The 14,531-nt window shown below is 35.8% G+C and overlaps 1 protein-coding gene across 2 annotated transcripts in view; it reads right to left on the bottom strand.

The window, feature by feature from the left end:
• Positions 1-14,531, bottom strand: part of LOC149080208 (uncharacterized) — a 202,286-nt gene that overhangs the window by 20,084 nt on the left and 167,671 nt on the right. For both annotated transcript variants that reach the window (XM_089239257.1, XM_089239256.1), the window contains exon 22: positions 10,524-10,570. In XM_089239257.1, coding sequence (XP_089095383.1) covers positions 10,524-10,570 — 47 coding nt within the window. The remainder of the gene's footprint in view (positions 1-10,523; positions 10,571-14,531) is intronic.

Genomic DNA, 14,531 nt, shown 5'->3' on the forward strand with positions numbered 1-14,531 from the left:
TTTCACAGTAGATTTAGCTAATGATGCAGTTTATAAACACAAATTTGAAGAATTGTATGGTATGTCCCTAAGTTACACCCAAATCTGTTGATACATGTTATTTTTTTTTTAAATTTCCTTCTACATATCATGTGTACAACACTGTAATTAGACAAAAGTGACAGACCACAGATTTTGGTTCATAACCTTAGCAATGTATGGCAGAATATCATTAAAATTTTGTAATGATACAACCAATAGAATTTTAGAAATCAAGTTTTAAATTGAAGTAAAATGTCAAAAATAGCATTCTTTGTAAAACACCTTTAAAATTTTTGTTCACAGATTACTTAATGCAACACCTGGTTCATACACTTCGAAAGTGAAAAAATTCCAGGACTATCCAAGCACTTTTCCAGGCAAAATTTAAAAATTCAAGACATTCATATCGTGGTTGATAAAAATAATGATTTTTTTTTTTCAAAAATGAAATTACTTAGTGAGTTAGTTGCAAGCAGTTTTCGGGCTATTAGACCATGACCTAATAGCCCAAAAACTGCTTGCAGCTCATCAAACATCGCCCATGAAAGCCTCAGATAATACTTGAAATTAATTTGATTTTTTTATTTATATTTCACATTTACTCATTTTAAATTTAAGTTTGAAATGATAATTTATTAAAGATGAATAATTTTCAAAACAATATGTAGCTCTAATTTCAGCTTGTAGACAACATTAAGTCCTAAAGGTTTTGCTTAAAAAGAAATTGTAGTTTTATCAAAGGACATTTCAGAAGAAACATGTTTGAAACACTATTGAAATGTGCTTTTAATAACAGTATCAGAAAGCACATGTAGTAATGTATGTAGGGTGACTCAGTATTTCCCAGGATATTCCCATATTTTCATGTAAATTTTGGCCATCCCAACTTTTCACAAAGATGCATCATTATTGCCTGTTGAAAATGACTGAATTTTCAACAAAGCCATTTGAATTATTATTCTTTATTGAAATTAAGTATTAAAATTATTTTTCTAACTCTATAAATTATATTATGATAATTATAACTTTAAATTGATATTTTTTTTTTTCCCCATATTTGTTATGTCAATTTTTTCCCCACAGAATTCATTTAAATCTATATTGCTTCAACACAATGGTGTTTCATTTTCTGCCTTTGGTGATTTTTTGGCAGTTTTAGCAATAACTAGCAACTTTGCTCGAGACCACTTTCAAAAGCACAGTGCAAAATGTGTACATTACAAGATCCAATGAAAATAAGTCAAGGTGAATTGGATGGTTTTACTGCATTGTCTATCCCTTTTTAAGGGATTTCTTTACATTTTACTGTTCAATATGCCAGAGTCATCGTTTTTGACAAATGAAGCACTTTCATTGCTAGTTCTTTGCTGAGCAATGTAAATATTGTTTATGCCTCTGCATGAATTAAAAATACAGAAGACAACTGAATGCTATTGGGTAGCATCAAAATAACCACAGCTAGAGTAGGCCTATATATCCGACTGCTTTGTTATGTAAACTGTTGTTCCACCTATACACAAAATGTGCACCATAAGTTTGAATCATGAATGTTACTGTCCAGACAGAAGTTTTTAATGACTTTTCTTTCTTTCTTTCAAACTGAGCACAACTCAGGTCTATTGCTATTGGCAATTTACTACCTAGTGAGTTATACCAGAAGTGTGTGTTTACCTGACAGTCTGAGTGCATATCTAGTTTTGTCTGATTTTTCAGTGATACCACATATATTTGAGAAGTGGAGTGAGTGAAGTGTAACAACTTTTAATATTTGTACTGTTTGTAGCCTGTTGTTGTTGCTGCAAGACTTTATAATGGGGACATTGGCTCACATTCGAGTCTCGAAGTTGGGAACCACGGAAAATCAACTTCGGCCGATCACCACTGTGGCGACAGTAGGGTTCGAACCTGGGACTTCGCAATGTGAGACCGTCGCTATGACCACCAAAGCAGTTTTTAATGACTACTCTTCTTGCTGAACCCTCAAATTAAGCAAAAGAAAAATTAATAAATCGAATGGTCCACATACACCCCCTAAATAATCTGAAAAACAATACAATTTCTGCTTTGGCAGAAACATCAATTGCAATCTACTACATTTGTATTATTTGGACATATATAAATGATTCGCTCCTCAATTAAAATAAATTACATAAATTTTGTTAATAGGATTTAGTAAAAAAGTAGGACAAGTGGAAGCCCTGCATAAAGATCTGAGCTCACCACACAATCGCGCCTATCATTAGATTTTTTAAAACGTTCTAAATAAGCTCAAAACAGGCCACGCACCATAGCCATATAGTTTTTTCACGTGACCACAGTAGACTATGCCTGTCATGTATGGATATAGCCATTATAAAGGCTAAAGAGGTCAAGGGAGAGATGATGGACAATATAGGTACATAACATGGTGTCAGGAAAGAAGCGCTTTCTAAGATGATTTGAGATAGGTCCCACTCTTATTGCTTCTTAGATGTGTGGTGCTGCTGGGAACTGTTGTGTTCTAGAAGTTAAAAGTTGAATCAATGGAGACATTTAAGCCACCTGGAGAGTTGATATTCAGCTCCATTAACCTGTCTGATCAATGGGTGAAATGGAAACAAAAGTTTGCGAATTTCATGCTTGCTTCAGAGAAGATTGAGAAGCCTGATGAGGTTAAAATCGCAATTTTGTTGAACGTCATTGGTGATGAAGGTGTGAGTGTATTTAATACATTCCAGTATGCAGCTGCTGAAAGTGCTACAAAATATGATGTCTTAGCAAAGTTTGATAGATATTGTCTTCCTAGACGTTGTGTTCAAACGTTTTAAGTTCTTTTCATGTTCTCAGAAAGAGAACCAAGGTATAGATGTATACCTTACCGAACTGAAAACTTTGGCAGCCTCATGTGACCTTGGAGAGCAAGAAAACAGCTTAATTCGGGATAGGATTGTCTTGGGCATCTGTGATTCTAATCTGCAAGAAAGACTGCTTCGAGAACCGGATCTTACAGTAAGCAAAGCAGTTGATAGCATACGTGCTTGTGAGATTAGCTGACGACAGATGGAGAAAATCCATGAGCCTCATGTGGTTCCTGAAGTTGATGCTATAAGGTCCAGAGGTAAAAGTATATTCATGCCCGAGAAAAACTGTAATTCCTGTGGTCGAAAACACAAGAGAGGGCATTGTCCTGCATTCAATAAGTTGTGCAATCTGTGCAAAAAGAAAAATCACTTTGCGGTAATGTGCAATGAAAATTGTTTTCCTAAGCCACAATCTGCTGGTAATCATAGACGGATTGATGAGGTCCTCCACAGAGACAACTACCTTCCATACAGCAACGACATCGAAAGTTTATACATTGACAGTGTCTTGGAAATTAATATGATCAGTTCCAGAAATGAATGGCTCAAGGCTATATCAGTTGAAGGAAAAGTAGTGGAATTCAAGCTTGATACTGGGGCACAAGTCAACATCATTCCACTCAAAGTATTCAAATCTCTAAATGTCGAATGTAAACAGAACTTATCGCCAACTGATGTTGTTCTAGTTTCGTATGGCAATCACAAATTAACTCCCGAAGGAGTCATTTCATTATCTTGTAATACTGAAAAATGTTCTAAGCTGAAACTCCCTTTTGTAACTGTAGATGTTCAGGCCAAACCTATTCTAGGTTTAGAAGCATGCAAACAATTGAATCTTATACAGTTGATAGATCCTGTAACTATTGATTCTAAAGTAAAGGCCATTGAAACATATGAAGGTGTATTTACTGGTTTGGGAAAATTTCCGGGAGAGCCTCATAACATAGTTGTAAAGAATGAAGTAGTGCCTGTAATAAATGCCCCCAGAAGAGTACCCCAGTCGTTATATAAAAAATTGGGCAAAACATTAGACGAGCTGGTACAATCCGGTGTTATATCGCCAGTTCACAAACCAACGGATTGGGTCAATAGCCTAGTAATAATAGAAAAACCAAATGGGAAATTACGAATTTGTCTTGACCCCAGAAATCATAACAAAGCCATAAAGCGGGAACATCACATTATCCCATCAGCTGATGAAATTATCAGTAAGTTAGAAGGTAAACAGTTTTATTCTGTGCTTGACTTGAAAGAAGGATTTTGGCAGATACCTTTGGACGAGGCCAGTTCAGAACTATGCACTTTCAATTCGCCTTTTGGGCGGTTTAAATTTAACTGGTTGCCATTTGGAATTAGCTCTGCTCTAGAGGTTTTTCACAAAGCCAATTAAAAACTGTTTGGTGACATAAATGGGGTTGAGATCTATTTCGATGACTTGATAGTAGCAGGCAATGACAAGAAAGAACATGATCAAATCTTGCTGAAAGTCTTAGAAAGGGCAAAAACAAGCAATGTGAAATTCAACCCTGATAAGTTTCAATTTAGGGTTAATGAAGTCAAGTATATGGGCCTCTTAATTTCTAAGGATGGAATAAAAGCTGATTCAAGCCACGTGAAGGCAATTATGGAGTTTGAAAAACCATCCAACAAGAATGACACACAGAGATTGCTTGGTATGGTTAATTTTTTTAGCAAAGTTCATTCCAAACGTGTCTGTTGTGACATCTCCTCTAAGGGAACTGCTAAAGAAAGACATTGAGTTTCAGTGGAACCATGAGCAAGATCGAAGCTTTGTGAATCTGAAAAGATTGATCAGTTCAACTCCTGTGTTGAAAGTATTTAACGACTCCTTGCCTATTGTTATTCAGTGTGACAGTTCCAAAGATGGGCTCGGTGTTTGCTTATTGCAAGAAGATCATCCAGTTTCTTTTGCATCCAGGAGCCTGTCAGAAACTGGAAAAAACTATGCCCAGATTGAGAAAGAATTACTTGCCATAGTCTTTGCATTTGAAAAATTTCACAACTTGATTTATGGCCACAAAGTACTTGTCAAAAGTGGCCACAAACCATTGACTTCAATAGTTCATAAGCCCATCGGCAAGATCTCAACTCGATTACAAAGAATGCTTCTCAAATTACTTAAGTATGATTTCACTGTTGAATACTTGCCAGGCTGTCAAATACATATTGCTGATGCATTGTCAAGGGCTTACATTAAAGACACGTGTGTAGACAATCCAGAAATGTTGCATGTTGTACATGAAATTTCCAGATCACTGCCTATTAGTGAGAGGAAACTGAAACAATTCCAAAAATGTACTGAGCTTGACCCAACCCTTCAAGAGATAATTCATTATAATAAGAATGGTTGGCCCACTGACAGATGTTCAAGCACTGTCAAACAGTACTACAAGCTACGAGATCAGATATACATAGCTGATGGGTTGCTGTTTTTTAATAACAAACTAATAGTCCCTGAAGCACTTCATAAAGATATGTTATGTTTAATACATGAGTCGCACATGGGGATTGTTAAGTGCAAAGCAAGAGAGATCTTATATTGGCCTGGCTTATCAAGAGATATTGAAAGAATAGTGTTGAACTGTGATACTTGCGAAACATTCAGGAAGCAGAATGTTAAAGAACCACTGATAAATCACTCAATTCCTAACAGACCTTTTTCTAAGGTTGGTGTTGATCTAATGGAATTCGGAACCAAATACTATCTTGTATTGGCTGACTATTTCTCAAAATGGATAGAAATTGAGGCAATAAAGGACAAAAGTGCATCAGAAGTAATTAGCACACTCAAAAGCCTCTTCAGTAAATTCGGGGTACCAAACCAAGTTGTCTCAGACAATAACCCTTTCAATAGCTTACATTACAAACAACTTGCTGATAGATGGAATTTTGAGTTCATTTTCGCAAGTCCCAGGTATCCCAAAAGTAACGGAATGGCAGAAAAATCAGTAGGAATAGCCAAGAGCATGTTTAGGAAATCCAATGGCGATGAAGAGAAGATTTTGGTTAGCTTAATGGAATATCGGGATACGCCTCTTCCTGATGTGAACTTATCTCCCGCTCAATTAATGTTTAATCATCGGCTGAAAACAAAATTACCCATTTCAGAAGAATTGCTCAAAACTAAGTTAAACAAGAATGAGGCCCACCTTTTGAAAGAAAAGCAAAGAAAGCAGAAACTATATTATGACAGAAATGCTCACCCCTTAGGAATTCTAAACAATGGTGAAAGAGTAAGAATTTGGAATTTCAATAAGAAACAATGGCAACTAGCACAGATAGTTTCAGCTCATGGATCTCCAAGATCATACATAGTGAAAACACCCTGAGGTAGAATTCTGCGAAGAAACAGAAGTCATATTCGACCATCACAGTGCCAAACTTTCAAATACAATGCGTCACAGGAGTTTGATGACCTGAACATTGGCTCTGGAAACTATGAACATACCCAAAATGATCTTCCTACACTGCATACAGACGTTAATCAAAAGATTACTCGAGTGGGGAGAATTTGTAAACGCCCAATATATTTGAATGACTATGTAATCTAAAAGCTTAAGAGAGGGATGTCATGTATAGATATAGCCATTATAAAGGCTAAAGAGGTCAAGGGAGAGATGGACAACATAGGTACATAACAATGCCAGCCAGCAGACACATCGTCGGATGGCATCATTAGCTAGTCAATCTGCCAATTCGTTGCCAGTATTTCCAACGTATGCCTTAACCCATCGCAGATGAATCAAATAGTGGGCATGAAGGCAAGATGTACTATCAGTATGTATAACAACTACTACCACTAAACCAGTCATGCACCTCATCCATATTCCTCTGCAGAACTTCTAATTTGTACGTGTTGGAATGTGTGTGTGATGTGTATGTATAGTGAACCTTCCGTGAAGTTTGTTTCTGTGTAATGCTTGTTATGTGTAGTGCTACCATCTGCAATCAATTTTTTATACTATGAGTTTTTTCTCAACTCATAGTGAATGAAGTGTAATGAATAAATAATTGTAACATTGTAGGCCTGTTGCTCTCTGCGGCGAGACTTTTAACGTGGAGATCGGCTTGCATCTGCCCCTCATAGTTAGAAACTGCAGAAAACCAACTTCAGCCGACCACCACTGCTGTGACAGTGTGGTTTGAACCCGGATCCTCACGAAGCGAGTCTTTCACTATGACCACTCAACCACCACAACGGCTGAGTATAATAACTGGTAAATGTGTGTTGTTGAGATGCTCAAATTGTAGCATTCATACTAGGGTGACAGCATGACAGTGCTGTAGCCAGAAATATATTTCGAAGGGGTTAAACAATATAATTTATTATGGTTTTCTGCCCTAATTTCAGCCATTTTCTCACATTTTGGGAAGGGAGAGTATCCTCTGTTCCACCCACTCGCTACAGGATCCTTATTATATATATATATATATATATAAGGAACACTAGAGTAATTTTTCTATTCCGACCCTATTTTTCATAATTAGTTTTTTTTTTTTTAATAATTTTTTTCCTTAGCAAATACTTTTTTTAATTTAATGCCCCCCCCCCCTGCATGCACAGCATGTCATTATTTGCCCTTTTTCTTTTGATTTTTATCGTGCTTTTTTTTAATTTTTTATTTTTGGTATGAAACTAATTTATAATATAACTGCATTATCACTGTTAATATTGATATAGTTTTAAAGCTTAGACTGGAGTTATCGTCTTTATTGAACATACCGGACAAATACACAACACACTACTACTAATATCGTGAAAATAGAACAAACATGAAGAACAACAATGTGGCGCCATCTGCTGAGGACTTCTTAAACTCAAAACATTTAACATCATTTACTTCAAACTGCATTATCACAGTTAAACACAGTTAATTTTTCCTTCCTTCTATTGTTTTATTAGTGTCTATTTTAAACACTTTTAGTGCCTTTTTAACTATTCCTAGCGCTTAAACTTCCCGGCTCTACTTATTATGTATGTGGTTAGAAATAATTAAAGGCTATTTACTTTCTGAATGAAATCCAACAAATTTGATGTGTGATGAAGTTTGACTCTACTGGGAGTTGGAGAATGGTTAGATTTTTTGCAACAGCATGTGTGACTGATCCCATTGTTATTGCAATGGGACCCAGGTGCTAATTCTTCTTGTGCAGTTTAAAAAGCCTGTAAAGCTGAAGGAAAATCTTTGAACTGGCTCAACAGCATTCTGGTCTCATTATTAATGGAGGACTTTCTAATCAAATCATTATTATGGTGTACAAGCTCTACTGTCAGGTCTCAAAACTCTAATATGCATATAAGGACTCTGTTGATATAGTATCAATCAGTGAATATGAGGTCAGCCGAGAGACAATTACAAACCGCTCTCAACAAGATCAGCAGGTGGGCAAAGCCATGATAATGGCTTCTCTTTCTCTGCCGACAAGACTGTCACTGTGCACTTTTGTCGGCGTTGAGACCTTCATGATGACCCACAACTGTTCTTAAACAATAATCAAATACCAATAGTAGAAAATACTTAATTCCTCTGCATCACATTTGACAATAAACTCACTTTCAAACCTCAAATTGCGCAATTAAGAGCTCGTTGCATGAAGACGATGAACCTCTTGAAGGTCATCTCTTCTACATCATGGGGAGCAGATGTAGTAAGTCGCTCCTTCACTTATATAAAGCTTTAATAAGATCGAAGCTCGACTACGGCTCCATTGTATACGGGTCGGCACCTCGGAGCTATCTGAGTGTGCTCGACCCAGTCCACCATCTTGCCCTGCGGATCTGTTCTGGAGCTTTCCGGACATCTCTAATGGAGAGCCTGCATGTCGAATGCAACGAACCATCACTGACATCAAGACGCCAGCAACTTTTTGCTGCTCGACCTTCACGTGTTCCATCTTAGGGTCTTCGTATGAGGGCACTTGTGGAAGAACTAGAATTAGACATCAGTCGCGTGGCCCCAGTTGCTTGGCAACTGGCACCATGGGAGCAGTCTCTGCCAGATGTCTCTCTTTCATTATCATTATACCCCTAGAGCCACCACAGCAGATGTCATATATCGACAGATATTCTTTAGGCACAGGGGTAGATACAACAGGTACTTCCCCATATATACCGACAGCTCTAAGAGCCTTGGGCATGTCGGTTGTGCCTACATCTGCTGTGAGGAGACATCTTTCAAACTTCCAGACACATTCTCTATTTATTCGGCAGAACTGTACGCAATCCTTCAGGCTCTACGTCATATACGACGCAAACGCCACCGACGATGAATCATTTATAGTGACTCTCTGAGCGCATTACAAGCACTGTGTTCTTTTACTTTTCACACTCATCCATTTATTCATGCCATTTTCCATGAACTGCATCACCTCACTAATCACGGTACCACAGTAAAATTTTACTGGGTACTAGGTCATGTTGGAATACCGGGCAACGAAAAAGCAGACACCGAAGCTCGAACAACAACTAACATTGACAATAACCTTTTGGTACCTGCCAGTGACCACTTCTCAATCCTCCGAGAAGTGATGCATCGCCGCTGGCAGGATCATTGGAATAACCAGGTAAATAATAAACTACATTCCATTAAGCCCACAATTGGCCATTGGCGTTCGAGCTGCAGGACTAACCGAAAGCACACATTTTTAAATTCATCAAAGCCATTGGTTTATTTGACAAATTACAGTTTTTACAATTCATGTCATTTTCTACATATCATGCATAGTTTTATTTTCTGGACTAAACAAGAATAAGTTTAATCTTGTTTTGGCGCATTTTGGCCTTATTGGCCCTTGCGCCATTAAACCCAAAATCCAATCCAATCCATATAAGGAAAAGCTCAACACGATTATGATTTCTGCTTGTTGCCGAGAACTACACGTTATGGGGCCTTTGAAGATGCTCATTACCGATGTGGATAGATCGTTAGGATAAAAATATCTCTGATCATAGCTTAATACAGCCTAGAAGTTATATATACTTCATTGAATGCCGGGCTCACAGACCACCCACATCTCTGAGAGTGGTTGCATCACTGGTAGGAGGAAGAGGAAAAAAAGACCCTTTTCATTGAGAGTATGAGCAATCCTTGTATTGTTACTAAAGAAAGTAAATTACAACAGATATTTTGATTTAACCAATCATAGTTTAAAAAACCACAGCTTTATTTTTTTCTGATTTTTTTACTATTATTCATAAGCCTTATCATATATATTATGACTCTGTCCATTCTGACTAGGTGCCCATAAAGGAGAGCAGACTTGTCTCCATCTTTCAGCAAAAGAACAGGTTTACTGCTCCAAGTGATGCCTTGAGAATCAATGGCAAAACAGAAAACAGTGATTGGCTATAGCGATAATACTTACGTCACACTTTGCACAAAGATGATGGGTGAGTAAGCCTGGTATTTCAAGGAGCTCTAAACATCCAAAATACAGCTATACAAAGTGCTCAAAAGTAAGGGCGAGTACTTTTGTCTTCATAAAAATCAATAAATTTTTAACTATTAGTTTTTTATTCAATGGGTATTTGATTTGAATTCATTGAAACAATGAACCAATGTTCATTGTTTCAACATCTTTAGTCAACATATTGACATCTTCAGATATTTTCTTGTTTTAATACAAAGGAATGAAACTTACTCCAATACTCTGACCCCTTGGGGCATTTCCAGCGATGGTCTGATTTCCTAGAATTACAAAATTAAATTACAGTAAAAAAAGAGTAGCATTGACAAAAATGTAATATTAAACATTTTACTCTGCAAGTTCATTAAATGGATTCCCATCACTTTTTTTTACAGGTAGACAATGTTACATTTCTCAGAAGCATAAAAACTTTAAATTAAAAAAAATAGTAAGTAGTTTAGTAAGTAAGTAAGTAATAGTAAGTTTACTAGTAAAAGTAATGAACTTAGCACAGCTGTTGTAAAACAAAACTACTAATGTGGAATGAGCATCTAGAATGAATACATTAAAAATACCTGATCCCTTTTTCATACCCCATATGCACAAAAGCTTAGGGGTATCTATTATGATAGTAATTATACAATGAAGTCGTTAGTGAAGGCACGTGCTTAACACAAATTCACTACAACTCGTCGAATACAAACCTCAACAAACATTGTTAAAAACTTGGGTTTTCTCACCAATCATTGGCTTATCATTATAGTTTCTACGAAAAATTCTCTGGTATGAGGCTAGCATCAGAAAAGAGAGGAATGAACCATTTAGATAATTTTCTCAGCATCTTATGTCATCATCATTATAAATGAGTGCTGCAGCATGCGCGTTCGTATTTTTTATACTAATATTGGTAATACTTTTTTGTTTATTTTGTGCATATTGTCTAGTTTTTGTAAGCTATATATATTTTTTAAAATTCATCTGGATTCTTTTTATTTTCATCAAATGGCTGAAGAAGAGGTAAACTGTGCATGCACATGAAACTCACGCAGGGAAATTTTCTAAATTATTTCATTTAAATAATGTTCAATTAAATTTTTGAAATGATTTACAAAAATTTCACCATTAAATTCTCATATTTTTGCATACTTATCTACCGTCTTGATATTAAGACAAAAACAAGTAACCCTTTATTTAAATCATCAATTAGGCAAATAATTTGCTTGTTTCACACAACATTAAAAATAAGTGCCACCAAATTTACACTGTTATTATCATCATCGCTTTTAAATTGGCATCGATACTCCAGAAAATGCAGTGAAGGATTAAAAAAATGTATTTGTTCAATAAAATTTACTTAGATTTTTTGTATTGCATTTAGTGTGCAGACTATACTGTGCATGTGTAAGGGATTTTACTGCATTACACTCCTGTGTACTGCACAGAAAATAGCGATACTGATAACTTCATTAATACTATTTGTGATAAAAATAAAGTGTTACAAAATATTGATGCTACTAAACGAATTAAGAAGAAAAAAAATCTGGAGACGAGTTAAAAATATATTGAAGTAGATTTTAAACAAGATATAAAAAATATTGTACAGACTTTTAAAATGTCTTGAAAATATGTTGTGATAGAGAGATTTACCAGTAAAATAATATCATTATGCAGTAAAACCTCTCTTTTGAGGACAATGATGGGACAAAAACATTCATCTGTAAAAGAGGGGTGATCGTTAATCAGGTGTTTGTAATGCATACTTTTATTATACAAAGGTAAATTATAGTAAAAGAGGGTTGACCGCATCTGAGTCCGTTAAGAGAGTTTTACTGTAATGAGACGAGTATAACATTAGAATAAAGGTATTCCTGAACAAGATTTTTTTTTAAATTATCATTGTAAAGGATTTATTATAGTATTGAGTATCTTTGTAATGAGGTTTCACTGTGAATAATTTTTCCAATCAGTATGCATAATTAGAACATTTATACAACAATGCTGTCTCTGAAATATGTTACTTGATTAAGTAACATATTTCAGAGAATTATTATTCATTATAGCGAACAACTTAATAAATTAATAATGAATAAGTAATTTTCAATTCTACTAATTCATTTCTATTGCACTTGTCTTTGTCGGAAAATATACAAGCGAACGGCTATGTTTATTCTCGTAACATGACTATAAAGACTACTTTCCAATCCTTGTTACCTAACACCTGGCATAGCAATAAATATAACAAAGACTGCAAATCAACGTTTAGTGATGGCGACATAAATCTATCTCACAATGCACCACAAATCTCAAACGCATTCGAAATGCAGGCATAACAATATCAGCATAATAGACACCTAGGTTGATTTTTCTCACTGTAGATTTTTTTTTAAACTCTGGGAGTTTAGCCCTGACTTCAAGGATTATGCGTATGGTATCGTTGAAGTCAAGGCTGAACTAAGAGGTTAAAAAAGAATATTACTGCGAGAAAAAGGCTTAATTACAGCAGACTTAAAACAAAATCAGATTTAACAAAGTACAGTAGAAATAGGCTGCTTTTGGCACCGGTATCCTTCTTTTCAAAAACAAAATAATAAAATGCACTCTAATTAATGTAGAAAACAATTTTTGGAACTAGTTTCTGCTAGATAATGGAACTAACCCACTCAACTTACTTAAGAAATGTTAAATATGTTGTCCACCGCATGTTCTGGCTATGAGGTTGAAAGCACAAAAATTCTTGTTCAACAACAGAATCGGAGTATGCCCTGGTCATAATGTGGTTGTGCTTGCAATTCAGCTTTATTAAACCAAATGCGCCCCCCCCCCCCCCGTTAATATTCCTGAGGAACTTCTAACATATCGGGAATGTGCTGGAGATTGCAATTCACCAAAGTTTGCAATCTGACCACTGTTTATAACATTTTGAGGTACCCCCACAGCCAGAAGTTGCAAGGGTTAAGGTGCATCCTGTCAAAATGGGTCTTCAGCAGCTGCTTTTCTGGTATTGCAATGTGCATCTTGATAGAAGTTCTATCCACACACTGATGCTGTGGAAGTGCCGAAATGATGTGGTTGCACAAAATAGATTATACTGCTGGCCAAGTACAGCATCATTTACTTGCACATTTTGCACTTTTTTCTTTTGCGAAAGAAACTTCCATTGCTTCAGGAGTATCCATGCAAATTTTCAAGTCATTCTGATCAGTACTTATTGTATAGTTTTGGAATCAAATCTTAAATTATAATCACCCTGTATATAGCTGATTATTTTTCATAAATCTGTTACTACTATACAGTAGAACCTTGATTAACTGGGCTTAACAGTGTGTGCGTGAAAGTATAAAAAAAACAACTATTGAATATTAAGACTGGGAGATATACAGTAGGAGATGTGCTACTTCTTATGGGAAAGAAAATGAAAATGTATGTGAGGTAATGTAACAACTAGTACACTAGTCTTTGTCCTTTAAGGACAGCTGGTGTCTTTATTGGATTATAGGATCACCTGCCCCTAGCATGATGGTGTCACTACTGTAGCTGCTTCTTTGTGAAGGGAAAAACAAACCCTGTGAGATAATACACAACTACATTTAGATGTGTGATGCAATACTCATTCATGAATTTGCTAAAGATAGAGCATCAGAATGTAGCCAAAGGTTAGAAAATGTTGTAAAAATGAAACATTTTGGCTAACACTGAACCAATATGATATTTTTCAAGGAAAAAAATATTTAGGCAACTTTTATTTGATTTTTTGAAGAAAGCCGAAGTGGTTTCTCTGTTTTAAAATATACCTCCATCCTAATACATTCATACATACAATATATATATATATATATAATACATTCATTCGTCTTAACAAAACCCCAAACTTTTCTCCAACTCCCACCCCCATCTCATCTGTAATCACCACAAAATTTGTTAATCGCGACAGTACCCAATTGTCTGAGGAAGATACGTTATAAAAATTTTGTAAGCTCTTTTTTTTTTATACAAAATAGTGTTCCGGACTCTGCCACGAAGCTGGGCTGGAAGAGATCTTGGCAACGGGATAACTCCAGTGGCACATTTCTTGCCATTTTCTATTTTACATCTCTCCGCCGGGCAAATTCTTCACTGGAATTTTTATTTGAGTTTTTCTGCCGGCTCTTTTAGTTGGATAGCCATTCTGTAGTACTTCCATGTAATATATACATAGTGTAACTGTTCTTTTTTTTCCTCTTCTTTTAGTTTTATTAGATACTT

This window comes from Pholcus phalangioides, unplaced genomic scaffold, assembly GCF_987345545.1.
Source record: "Pholcus phalangioides strain wild (caught in Gottingen) unplaced genomic scaffold, Ppha-v1.0 ptg000011l_1, whole genome shotgun sequence".
In the NCBI taxonomy this organism is placed as follows: Eukaryota; Metazoa; Arthropoda; class Arachnida; order Araneae; family Pholcidae; genus Pholcus; species Pholcus phalangioides.